Source organism: Myotis daubentonii, chromosome 4 (assembly GCF_963259705.1).
Source record: "Myotis daubentonii chromosome 4, mMyoDau2.1, whole genome shotgun sequence".
Taxonomy (NCBI): domain Eukaryota; kingdom Metazoa; phylum Chordata; class Mammalia; order Chiroptera; family Vespertilionidae; genus Myotis; species Myotis daubentonii.
The window spans coordinates 71474315-71486889 of NC_081843.1; the positions used below are offsets into that span (position 1 = coordinate 71474315).

At 38.8% G+C, this 12575-nt stretch overlaps 1 protein-coding gene across 1 annotated transcript; it reads left to right on the forward strand.

Moving 5' to 3' along the window:
* The first annotated feature begins 225 nt into the window (after positions 1 to 225).
* Positions 226 to 1649, forward strand: LOC132233456 (large ribosomal subunit protein uL4-like). Its single transcript, XM_059694172.1, is given in 1 exon segment — positions 226 to 1649. A coding segment is annotated over 1 exon segment (1278 nt). The 5' UTR covers positions 226 to 288; the 3' UTR covers positions 1567 to 1649.
* The last annotated feature ends 10926 nt before the right edge of the window (positions 1650 to 12575 follow it).

Sequence of the window (12575 nt, forward strand, 5' to 3'; positions counted from 1 at the left end):
GTCATTATATATAATTAAGCATTGGGTTTATCAGACTTTGTTATATGATATGTGGTAGAATGGTAGAGAGAAATAGCTCAGATGGATGATGAATCCATATGTGAAATAACTCTGTTAATAACTATAGGAGTGATCAGTAATTGGTTTATGAGGCTGGGGGCAGTGGAATGGTTAAGACATACAATGATTTCTGTCATGTGCAGACTTAAGTCTTAAAAATCCTCTTTTTAGCCTTTTCCTGTGGGAGCCGCCGGGTAGAGAGGAGTGTGGCCTTCTCCTCTCCCCGCCATGGCGTGTGCTCGTCCACTGATATCTGTGTACTCTGAAAAGGGGGAAACATCTGGCAAAAATATCACTTTGCCTGCTGTGTTCAAGGCTCCCATTCGACCAGATATTGTGAATTTTGTTCACACCAACTTGCGCAAAAACAATAGATAGCCCTATGCTGTCAGTGAATTGGCAGGTCATCAAGCCAGTGCCGAGTCCTGGGGTACTGGCAGAGCTGTGGCTCGAATTCCCAGAGTCCGAGGTGGTGGAACTCATCGTTCTGGCCAGGGTGCTTTTGGAAATATGTGTCGTGGGGGCCGCATGTTTGCACCAACCAAAAACTGCCGCCGTTGGCACCCCAGAGTAAACACAACAAAGAAACGATATGCCATCTGCTCTGCCCTTGCTGCCTCGGCCTTACCAGCACTGGTCATGTCTAAAGGTCACCTTATTGAGGAAGTTCCTGAACTTCCTTTGGTGGTTGAAGATAAAGTTGAAGGCTACAAGAAAACCAAGGAGGCTGTTTTGCTTCTTAAGCAACTTAAGGCCTGGAATGATATAAAAAAGGTCTATGCCTCTCAGCAAATGAGGGCTGGCAAGGGCAAAATGAGAAACCGTCGTCGTATCCAGTGCAAGGGACCTTGTATCATCTATAATGAGGACAACGGTATCATCAAAGCCTTCAGAAACATCCCTGGAATTACTCTGCTTAATGTCAGCAAACTGAACATTTTGAAACTTGCACCTGGAGGGCATGTGGGCCGTTTCTGCATTTGGACTGAAAGTGCTTTCCGCAAGTTAGATGAGCTGTATGGCACTTGGCGTAGAGCTGCCTCCCTCAAGAGTAACTATAACCTTCCCATGCACAAGATGCTCAATACAGACCTTAGCAGAATCTTGAAAAGCCCAGAGATCCAAAGAGCCCTCCGAGCACCACGCAAGAAGATTCACCCCAGAGTCCTGAAGAAGAATCCACTGAAAAACCTGAGAATCACGTTGAAGCTAAACCCATATGCAAAGACCATGCGCCGGAACACCGTTCTTCGTCACACCAAGAACCACAAGCTCCGGGTGGATAGAGCAGCAGCAGCAGCACTAGAAGCCAAATCAGATGAGAAGGGGGTTCCAGGCAAGAAGCCTGTGGTCGGGAAGAAAGGAAAGAAGGCTGTGGGCCTTAAGAAGCAGAAGAAGACTTTGGTGGGGAAAAAGGCTGCAGCTACCAAGAAGCCAGCAGCTGAGAAGAAGCCCGCAGAAAAGAGACCCACCACAGAAGAAAAGAAGCCTGTGGCAGAAACTTAACATTTGTTTATTCCATAACGGTCAAATCACTTTGGACAGCTAATTTTGAATAAAAATGATCAAAGGCAATGAGAGAGAAAAAATCCTCTTTTTAAGAACAGGTCTACTAATCTAGTAACAGATAAAAATTAACTATGATAAAAAATTAACTATACATAGTATCAAGACAAACAGTCCTTATTGATGCTTCTAACAGACATTGGAGAATCACCCAAAGGCTGAACATGTGGCTGTAGAAAAAAAAAAACTAATCACATCAATTTATGAGGATTATTTCTGTACCATGATCTTTATGCATTCTAAGTGTCAGATTAATATTTTTGAAAATTCTATTGTTTGCAATAAACACTTTTCATGGCTGCTTATCCTTTCACTACTTATATTCTAATATCTTATATTTAATACCAATATTAAAACAGTATAGAAATGGATTTTTTCAACCTTGGAACAAAATTACGGTGAATATAATTATATTCCTTTTGTGATTTAAGATTTTACTGTTTTTCAATGTTTACAATGCCAGTAGCCATTCTAACTGAAGTGGTTCAAGTTATAAATAGAATCCCAGGGTCTAGTTATATTACTTAGAACCACACTAGTTTCTCTAACAGAAAACCTCTAAAATCCTTACACAATGTAGTTATATTTCTCATTCACATTAATTTTCTGGACTAACAACTTTCCACATAGTTATTCAGGCATCCAAGCTCTTGTAATTTGTATACTCTCCCTCCTCCAGAATCTTAAAGACATTCCAATTCAACCAGTATATGGAGATGAGACTGGAGGACAGTACCTCCACTTCCATTCATATTTCACCATCAAGAACTAGAAACTAGTCTCCATCTATGCCAGGTATCCTGGAAAATCTGGATCCTGGATCCTAGCTCCATCCTATGGAGTGGAAACACAAATCTATGTTGATTGCCTAAATAGCTCTGTTCTCTACTTAAAATATGTTCCAAGATATCTGTAGGGTGATTTAAATAGATGCTTATATAGCTAGAACATCCTTATTTGGCAAAAGAGATATTCTGTGTATACCAGCTCATGGACCTTGAACTAGGATTAGTTAATCAACATTATATATATATTGCTTACATGGTAGTGCTATGAGTTTAATTTCTTACATAAAACATACTGAATTAAGTGTCTTGGGTGACCTCAAACTGTCAATTGAAATTTCTTGGTCATAGTCATATAGGCCAACAGAAGGTATTTGTTAATGATTGACCTCCAGTAGCTTAATGGAGAACTATGGCCCGTAGGCTGAGCAGATGGCTGAGGGGACTTGGGCTATATGGATCATGAACACAATTGTCAGCATGCTGGCAGAAACCATGCAAAAAGCATCTTGATTCCTTCTAATCACAAACAAACAAACAAACAAACAAAAAAACCCAATGGGGTGGAGGCTGATCTACAAACTTAAGCTAAAACACATCAAATTATAACATGAGAAAGACTAAGAGTCCTTGAGTTTTAATCACCAGTATTATAACAACTTAAGAGCAAAGTTAATTCTCTGAAATGTCAAATCTTTATATTTCAGGTCAGATTCTGAATATAAACAGATACAGGCTTACCTAACTATGTCACCAGGATAATCAACATTCCCTAATACGTCCGCAAACACAGTTCTCATCTCACATTAGGGCCTACTTTTTGTTTAAAATTATATTGGTTGAAAGGAAACAAATGTCAAAAATAGCCCAACCTACTTTGCTTCCTTCAATATTCCCTTAGAAACCTCATCTTATCTGAGTTTGTTTCCACAATTATTGCCTCCAATTCTCTGTTCTTATCCATGAAAACATCCAGAGGTATTTCTCTGAGAGTTTTCTCCAGCTACAGCTGATATAATTTATTATGATTTCCCTTACATTGTATATGATTTCATAGTTCACAGTTCACAAAGGCCTTACACATATTATTTCATATCTTTACAATAATCTTGAAAATAGAGGACTTATTATTTCCATTTTACAGATGAGGAACTAAAACTTTAAGAAGCTGGGTTCATTTACCCAAACATACAGTAAGTGGCAGAACAATCACACATGCCAGTATTAACCAAGACAGTCTTGATTTATGTCTGTTATCCTGGTATAAGTATTAATAGGACCCCCTTCCATCCTCAAAGTGTCCCAGTTTGACAATAAATTATTTACAATGTTGAAATATAGGACTAGACCATAGCTCATCTGACTCGTGGTTTAGTACTCTTTTCATAAAATCAACTTATTTCCAATCACAACCAAACATAAACATCAGAGGGGCGGGGTTACTAGAAATTTATAGAGCAGAATGTTTAGAAGAGCAGAATGGAGGCATGATTTTCCCTTTCTAAGAATTGGGCTAAAGTAAGCAAATTGGAATACAGAAAGGAAGGCTGCCCTTTCTTTAACCTCAAGGTAAGCTCCAACATTCATCCTAGGTTTGGAAATCATGTCAACTCAATTTACAACTAAATTGAAAGAAAGTCCAGAGATTTTCCCCAGACTCATGCATCCATTGCAATTATTCAACCCAGGCCTTCTGCACAACTATGCAACTGCTAATCTCACACCACTTCTATCATCTATGGAGAAGGTCCATTAGTAACACAATTTCCTTATTGTTCCCCCTAACATTGTATAAGGCCAAAGCATGGCATGTTTTTCTTTCCCCAAACAGTTAGTCAGAGTAGACAATTTAATGGAAATTAATAACCGAGGCACTTGCTGCCAAATGTGGGAAATAATGTAACTAATAATCTCAGAGTAAATATCAGAACCAGACTGAAGTGATCTGGAAGCCGAGCCCCATCAGGGATGAGGCAAACAGAGGGAATGTGCTCTGTCTTACAACACGTTTTCCTCCCATTTCTTTATGCTCGTCACTGCTTAAATGTCCCAGTGTTCAACTTATCTCTCCATCTGCACACCTTCAGAGGATGTGGCTCCGCATGAAGCAGGGAAGGAGCCCATCTTATACAAATGGCAGTAAAAAGCTATTCACATAGCCAGAACAGACTTCTGTCTGAAGGGAATGGCAGCACTGGAGCTTTTTATGAAAAGTAGCTTTGTTCCAATAGTTTTTCTAGAACAAAAATGCATCTTCACACTTTTGTCATTATATTTATGAACTGTAAATCCTCATTTTATGGAAACGCTCCAGGATTTCAAACTCCTAAATCAACCTGGTAAATCTCCAACCTCAGGAGTTCAATTCAAGGAGAACCCCTTCAAAGACACTGACATTTTATAGGGAACTTCAGGAAAAACAAACAATGAAAGTTTTCACTGTACATTTTTTTTTGTAACCCTACAGGTTTGTCACGGGAGGCAGCTAACATGTAAAAGGAATAAAGACTGCTGCTGAGATTGCGTTTTCTAAGCCCCAGGTCAATGCGGCTTAAACAATAACAGTAAGATGGTCTCTTAGGAGGTTTGGTCTGGGTCCCATAACAAACCACCATTGTTTCCTTAGAGGAATATTTTACTTTTATATCAGGGTATCATGATGTTGGATATACAAGTAAACTTTTGAAAGGGAGAAAAATGACTCTTTAGAAAATCCATTTGCAATTGCAAAGCACTTTATAAATATTGTAGACTTGAAGTTTCACCTTCAATCTTACAGTATTTCCCATTATTTGCTGGACACAGTCCTGTTACAGTGGTTGTATCTCCATGAGCTATATGCCAGCTTCTACGAATGACGCCATTTCAATACACCCAGCTTCACTAATGTTTAGCCAGCTGGTAGTCCACGTCAGCCAATCCAAATAGCTCATTGTTAGATGAAATCGTTTCACAGGCAACCACAGGGTCTTAGGCATGTGAGTTTTATTAAGGCTTATTCCACAGACTAGGACAAAACCACATAGAGCAGTTTACCCTGAGTTGCTGAGTGAGACTCATTGCAAACAATTGCCACCCGTGCACTGAACAATGTCCAAGAATTCATAGTCTGTGGAATTTTGAGCTGTGGAGGTATGTAGAAGTGCACGGGGTCCTGAGAACCAATCGAAACCGTGTCCTTTTCTGGTAATGGGAAGGCCTTAGCTCATGACGTGCTTCCCAGAGGTGGAGGCCAGTGCTTCTTAGTCTCTTAAATAGAAAGGCTAAATAGAAACCATATAATGAAATACGTTTTCCTTCTCTTCAATGTATAGTGATGGCTTTGCCAAGGGTAACAGTGTACTTCTGAAAGGCTGCACAGAGCTTATTTAATGACACTATCAGCAGGGTGCCCCACACTCATTCCTAAAAGTGCCATTTTCTGTGCTCTTGGATGAAAAACTTCCCTTTCAGATGCTACCGCGGAAGCACCATTTCCTGCAGCTTCTCCAGGAGGCTGTCCCAACTGCTCTGGAAAATGTCTTTTTCAGCAACTAGAGACTCCATACTGGAAAAAGAATTCCAAGGCTGTCTTTAGGTCTACTTTAATGTGCTCAGCGGTGTCACCAACACAGAAAAAAGAGTCAAACACTTTCACTAATTCCACTGGAAAGGGAGTGGAGAATGTCACAGGAACACTGAGCTCAGATTAGACCAATGCAAACTCAGAAAGTGCACAGACCACATTGAAATGAAATACTAGTGTCGGCTAGTAGGGAACAGTCACAGCAAGAATGCTCAAAACAACAAAATTGGTTTTGAAAAGGCCCGGCCAGCGTTGTTCAGTGGATGAGTGTCAACCTATGAACCAGGAGGTCACAATTCGATTTCCAGTCTGGGCACATGCCCGGATTTTGGGCTTGATCCCCGGTGTGGGGTATACAGGAGGCTGATCAATGATTCTCTCTCATCGTGGATGTTTCTCTCTCTCTCTCTCTCCCTCTCCCTCTCCCTCTCCCTCTCCCTCTCCCTCTCTGAAATCAATAAAAATATATTTTAAAAATATTGGTTTTGAAGAATTAGTGAGGTGTTGGCTACAGAGAGAAACTCAAGCCAAGATTCAACCACGAGAGACTTTCCTTAAGAGCTACTGACCTGGGAGGTGGCAGGGCACACTCAGCAGGGTTAACCACTCCCCATGCACAACCAGAGTGATGTCTCAGATCTGAAACCTTGTATCATTGCAGACATATACCCTATATCCTGATGTTCTCTGATTTTTATTATGTGTTCATGAATCTTATCTCTCTACCCAAATTATAATCCATTTAAGGTTACAAACTATATAAAATCTGCCATTTGGATCCCACATGAAACTTTTCAGAGTATTAAGAATAGAATCTGTACTCAATAAATATTTACTGAAAAATTAAATATACTGATGTTGAAACAAAGAGGAGTGGGAAATCCATGTACCCAGTACACTGTGAGTTCTATGAGGGCAGGCACTGTGAGAACCTTTCTGCTCACCCTTGCATCCAATACCTGACAGATATATGCATTTTTTGTTGATTATGTAAGATTTGTTGAGTTAATTTATAAACATTTTACAATTTTTATATAATTTTACCTATGTTTTAATGTACTAATAGATAGAACCCATTTTCCCATTTAGTAACTATTCTTTTATAACTGATTTTGTAATAGCTACATTTAGTGCATTTTATGGACCATGATTTATTTAACCAATATGCTAAGCATGTAAGTGCTTTCTTTCCATTATTTTCATTTCCTCATCTTGTTTTCTCTTTTTCTCCTGATGTCCAGATTCTTAAAATGTTCACATAGAAGAATCTTTACTCTTTTGCTTAGAAAGAGAGCCAAATAGCTTCTGAGGACAGTTGTGAGGTGTTTTGTTTGTTTGTTTAAGAAAAATCATAAAGTTTTAATCAGATTTTTTGATTTACATTATTTATTTTAAATCTTTTCATTTTAACATAATTTTAGAGTTCCACGCAGTTCTAATATTACAGAGAGATCCTGTGTTCCCTTTGCCTAGTTCACTCCCGTGATAACATCTTGCAACACTACAGTACAAAGTCATAAACAGGATATTGACATTGATACAGTGAAGACACTGACATTTTCATCACCACAAGGATGTCTCCTGTTATGCTTCCATCGCACATCCTCTTCTCTCATGCCCCATTCCCTCCTTAAACCCTGGCAACCACCAATTTGTTCCCCATTTCAGTTTTGTCCTCTCATGACTGTTGCATAAATGGAATCATACAGTATGTAAACTTTTGGAATAGGCTTTTCCACTCAGCTTAATTGTCTGGATATTCGCCCAGGTTATTGCTTGTACCCAGTTTGCTCTCGGTGCTCTTGCTGCGCAGCAGTCCATGATGTGGATCCACCACAGTATGTCTAACTGTTCACCCACCGAAGGACATCTGAGTTGTTCCCAGTTTGGGACTGTAATGAATAAAGCTGCTGTAAACATTTGTGTACAGGTTTTGTGTGAAAATAAGTCTTTATTTCTCTGGGATGAGAAGACAAGAGGGCAAAGAGCAATTGCTGGATTGTATAGTCGTTGCATGTTTAAGGAACTGCCAACCGTTTTCCAGAATGTATCATTTTACATTCCCATGAACAATGTATGAGTGACTCAGTTTTTCCAAATTTTTGCTTAACATGAAGTGTTGGCATTATTTTTCATTTTAGCCATTCAGATAGGTGTTTAGTGATATCTCACTGTGGTTTGCTTGTTTTGAAATGAGTAAACTTTCTTTTTTAGAATAGTTTTAGGTTCACAACAAAAATGAGTGGAGAGTACAGAGTTCCCATATTCCCCTTGTCTCCACACACCCTGCTACAGACATTCTGCACCACAGTGGATATTTGTTACACTAATAAACCCACATTGACACCTCATTATTAACAAAGTCCATAGATTACATTCATAGACATCTTGGTGTTGAACATCATGAATGGCCTCGACAAATGTATAATCACACAGAATAGTTTCACTGACCAGAGTTCCTCTGTGCTCTGCCTATTCATCCCTTCCTTTCCCTAACCCCTGGTGACACTAATCTCTTTTTTGTCTCCATATTTTGTCTTCTCCATAATGTCATATAGTTGAAGTCTCACCATATGTAGCCTTTTTTCAGGTTTGGCTTCATGCACTTAGAAACATGCATTTTACATTTCCTCCATGTCTTTGCATGGCTTGTAGCTTACTTCTTTTTAGTGCTGAATAATATTCCATTATTTAGATGTACTACAGTTTATTTGTCCATTCACCCATAGGATATCTTGATTGCTTCCAAGTTTTAGCAATTATGAATAAAGTTGCCTTAATATCACTGAATAGGATTTTGTGTATAAATAAATTTTCAATTCATTTCAGAAAATACCAAGAGTGAGATTGCTGGATCATAAGGTAAGAACCTGTCTTCAAAGTGGCTGTACCATTTAACATCCCCTTCATGCAACAAATGAGGCTTCCTGTTGCTCCACATCCTCACCAGCACCTGTTGTCAGTGTTCTGGATTTTGGCCACTCTAATAGACATGCATCACTATTGTTTTAATTTTAATTTCCTTGATTACACATGATGTATAGCATCTTTTCATATGCTTATCTGCCATCTATATCTTCTCTGGTGAGGTGTCTGTTGTGTTCTTTTGCCCATTTTAAAACTAAGTTGCTTATTTTGTTATTGTTGAATTTTAAGAGTTCTTTGTATATTTTGGACGAAAACCTTTATCAGATGTGTCCTTTGCAAATATTTCTCTCTCAATCTGTGTCTCGTTTTCTCATTCCCTTGACATTGTTTTTCACGGAGCAGAATTTTTTAATTTATTGGTACCTGGTGTGGAGGAAAGACTATTCCATGACGTGACCACTGCCTGAGCACTGCTGGACCTGCCAGCTAGATCGGGGAAGAGCAGAGATTGCTTCCCTTACATTCCCCCAGAGACTATTGGATCAACCCCTCCTCTGGCCCCCAGGCTCGGTTAGCACTGGTTCCCCCATCCCAGACAACTATGGTAGGTGGTTTCCCCTTCCCTAGGCAGGTCACATCACAGTACCCCTAATCCAGCGGTTCTCAACGTGTGGGTTGCGACCCCTTGGGGGTCAAACGACCCTTTCACAGGGGTCACCTAAGACCATCGGAAAACACATATATAATTACATATTGTTTTTGTGATTAATCACTATGCTTTAATTATGTTCAATTTGTAACAATGAAATTGGGGGTCACCACAACCTGAGGAACTGTATTAAAGGGTCGCGGCATTAGGAAGGTTGAGAACCACTGCTCTAGGAGGTAACAGGCTCTAAAAAACCCCAGCAGGTTAGGTCCTGGTAACAGTTTCTCCTGAGGATGGGCTTTATTAAGAACAGAATGCTCTCCAGTGGTCGGCAAACTGCGGCTCGCGAGTGTGGCTCTTCCTAAGCCTTAGGAGTACCCTAATTAAGTTAATAACAATGTACCTACCTATATAGTTTAAGTTTAAAAAATTTGGCTCTCAAAAGAAATTTCAATCGTTGTACTGTTGGTATTTGGCTCTGTTGACTAATGAGTTTGCGGACCACTGCAGAGCCCTAGCTGGTTTGACTCAGCAGATGCGGGCTCAATCCCCAGTAGGAGGTGTGCAGGAGGCAGCTGATCAATGATTCTCTCTCATCATTGATGTTTTTTCTCTCTCTCTCCCTTCCTCTCTGAAATTTTATATATATATTTTAAAGAACAGAATGCTCTAGCTACTTCAAAATGGTTACTTTTCCCCTTCTCCTACCAGAAGGATGAGGGAATTTTCCTCTGGCATTCACTGTGAAAATCTGATAGAGCTATTGGAAGTAAAATTCACAAAAGTGTCAGGGCCTCCCTCTAACTGAGTTGCTCTGCAGTGTTTAACTCTCAGATTTGTTCATACTTGAGCCTCCAGCAACAGTCTTTGGTTGTGGTTTTAGTTTGCATTTCCCCAAGGATTACTAATGTTGAACATCTTTTCATGTGCTAAGGACAGTTTAAACCATATTAACTTTTAGTGATAGTTAACTTTTCTAAAAACAACAACAAAAAACTTAATTCTCAAACATTTTTCACCTAAAGAAACTAGGCCACTCAGAGATCTAGAGTCATGTGTCTGCTGGAAAGATGACCAGCATCGTTTACTTGCTATTCAGTTTTCTGAAGGTGGGAATGGTATCTTGTCCACTAAGCACAATGAAGCTTACTGAGTTGCATTGATCTATTCAATAGATGACTCAAAGCTTGACATCAGAACTTTAGGTAGTAAAGTACATCACTTTCTTCATACAAATAATAGAAAAATATCAAAGGCAGGCCATTAAAAGGTGGTGTTCAGGAAACATGACTTTCAATTCCTAAAATCTTCAATAAAGAATAGAACTGTGAATCCCACTATGGCACAGTTTACTGTTACACATATTAGGACATTGCAAGTGAAACAAGAGCTCCACCTACTACAGATTTTAAAAGCTGAAAATCATTGTACAGGAAAATGTTTATCCTATCACAGCCTCAGCATTACATATAGCTTTCACTGTACTAGTATATAAAGCTAGTATGGCAAATGCCATATCTCAGCAGTTTCATTTTCCTGATTCTGATGGCATATTGCCTATTTAACCCAGACTTCCCAAATTCACTCCTTAGTAATAAGTGTTCAAGCATGTGATGTTGTTCTCTGATACCTGGAAATTATTTTAATATTTTTGTTGCTATTATTTTGAATTTTTTTTGGCTTTTTCATAAATATATACTTATTGATTGAATTTAACAACTTAAAAGAGATCCAATCACTATATAGAGCTCAGGAATTACAGCCTGCTTTGCCGGACACACAAAAGCCAGGCTAACACAAAACACATGGAATGCAGGGTCAAACCAGAAGAAGCAGGAGGGACAAGAGATGCAAGCAGTTGCAAATGTCCCCTCCAACCCTAAGGAGATTTTTGAGGTCTCTGGTGGAGCAATCTGTTGTGTATCCACATTAGTCATTCCTTCCCCACGGCACACATATTACATAATACAGTGGGTGCATCTGGTTCCCGGCCCGTTTATTTTTCATTGGTGACTAACTAACATGTATGGCCTTTCTCCTTCTCACTGAAGTTCTGTCTGTATTTATTTTGCTTTGTTTTTGAAGATTTTTGAGGATAACATAAGCTTATAAATATGGGCAGTAGATTTGAGGAAGAAGCAAATATGTACGAATAATGTAAAATACGGAAATAATTTTAAGCAAGAACACTTGTAGAAGTATAATACCTAGGAGTGTGTAAATAGAATAATGAATGTCAATTAAAGCTGAATGGGGTGTCAACATAACATCTATTCTCCTTTCTTTTTTCTTACAAATGGTTTATTTTCCTGCCCCCTTTGCAGATAAAAGAAGCAAATAAGATACAAGCAGGAAGTATTGAGAGGCATTTCTGATAAAGTATTTTTGCAGTGAAGTGAAAATTGCCACAAGATCTCACCAACCATCTTGGACTCACAATGGGAAAGCAAAGAGACCCATGACCCAGAGATATGGGCTCAGACATCCTAGAGGGGCTGAACCAAGCCAGCAAATGACTACCTGAGCACCTTATTACTGCAGAAAAATAAACTTTCATGTGATAAAGCCACTTTGGTTTGAATATTCTGTTATTGGTAGCAGAACCTAATCTTTGCTGATACTGTTGGTCATGAGAAAGATTCAAACCCATTGACTGAATTTGAGGAGAAAGTTTAGCTGTTATTTAAGAAAAGCAACCAATAATAATTCCATGCTTACTCTCAATGGAGAATACTATTTTTGACTAATAAGTAAAGATATAATAGAAATGCTATATGCTGACATGTACAAATTTAGAAAAAGAAATAAGGATAAGGTTAGAACTGAGGAAAAACAGTGGGAGATTCATAAGATGTCTCTGGCATGATAAACCAACTTGGTAATTTGATCAACTAGAAGAGGCCAATCTGGTCAGAGTTTACATATGTACCTTCTGTTTTTGGAGCTTGAATTAAAATTGTTAATAGCGAAATCAACATAAACCAATATGAAATTAAAATGTCATATTAAAATGTCATATTAAACCAATATGAAATTAAAATGTCATAAACCAATATGAAATTAAAATGTTTATGAAATAGTC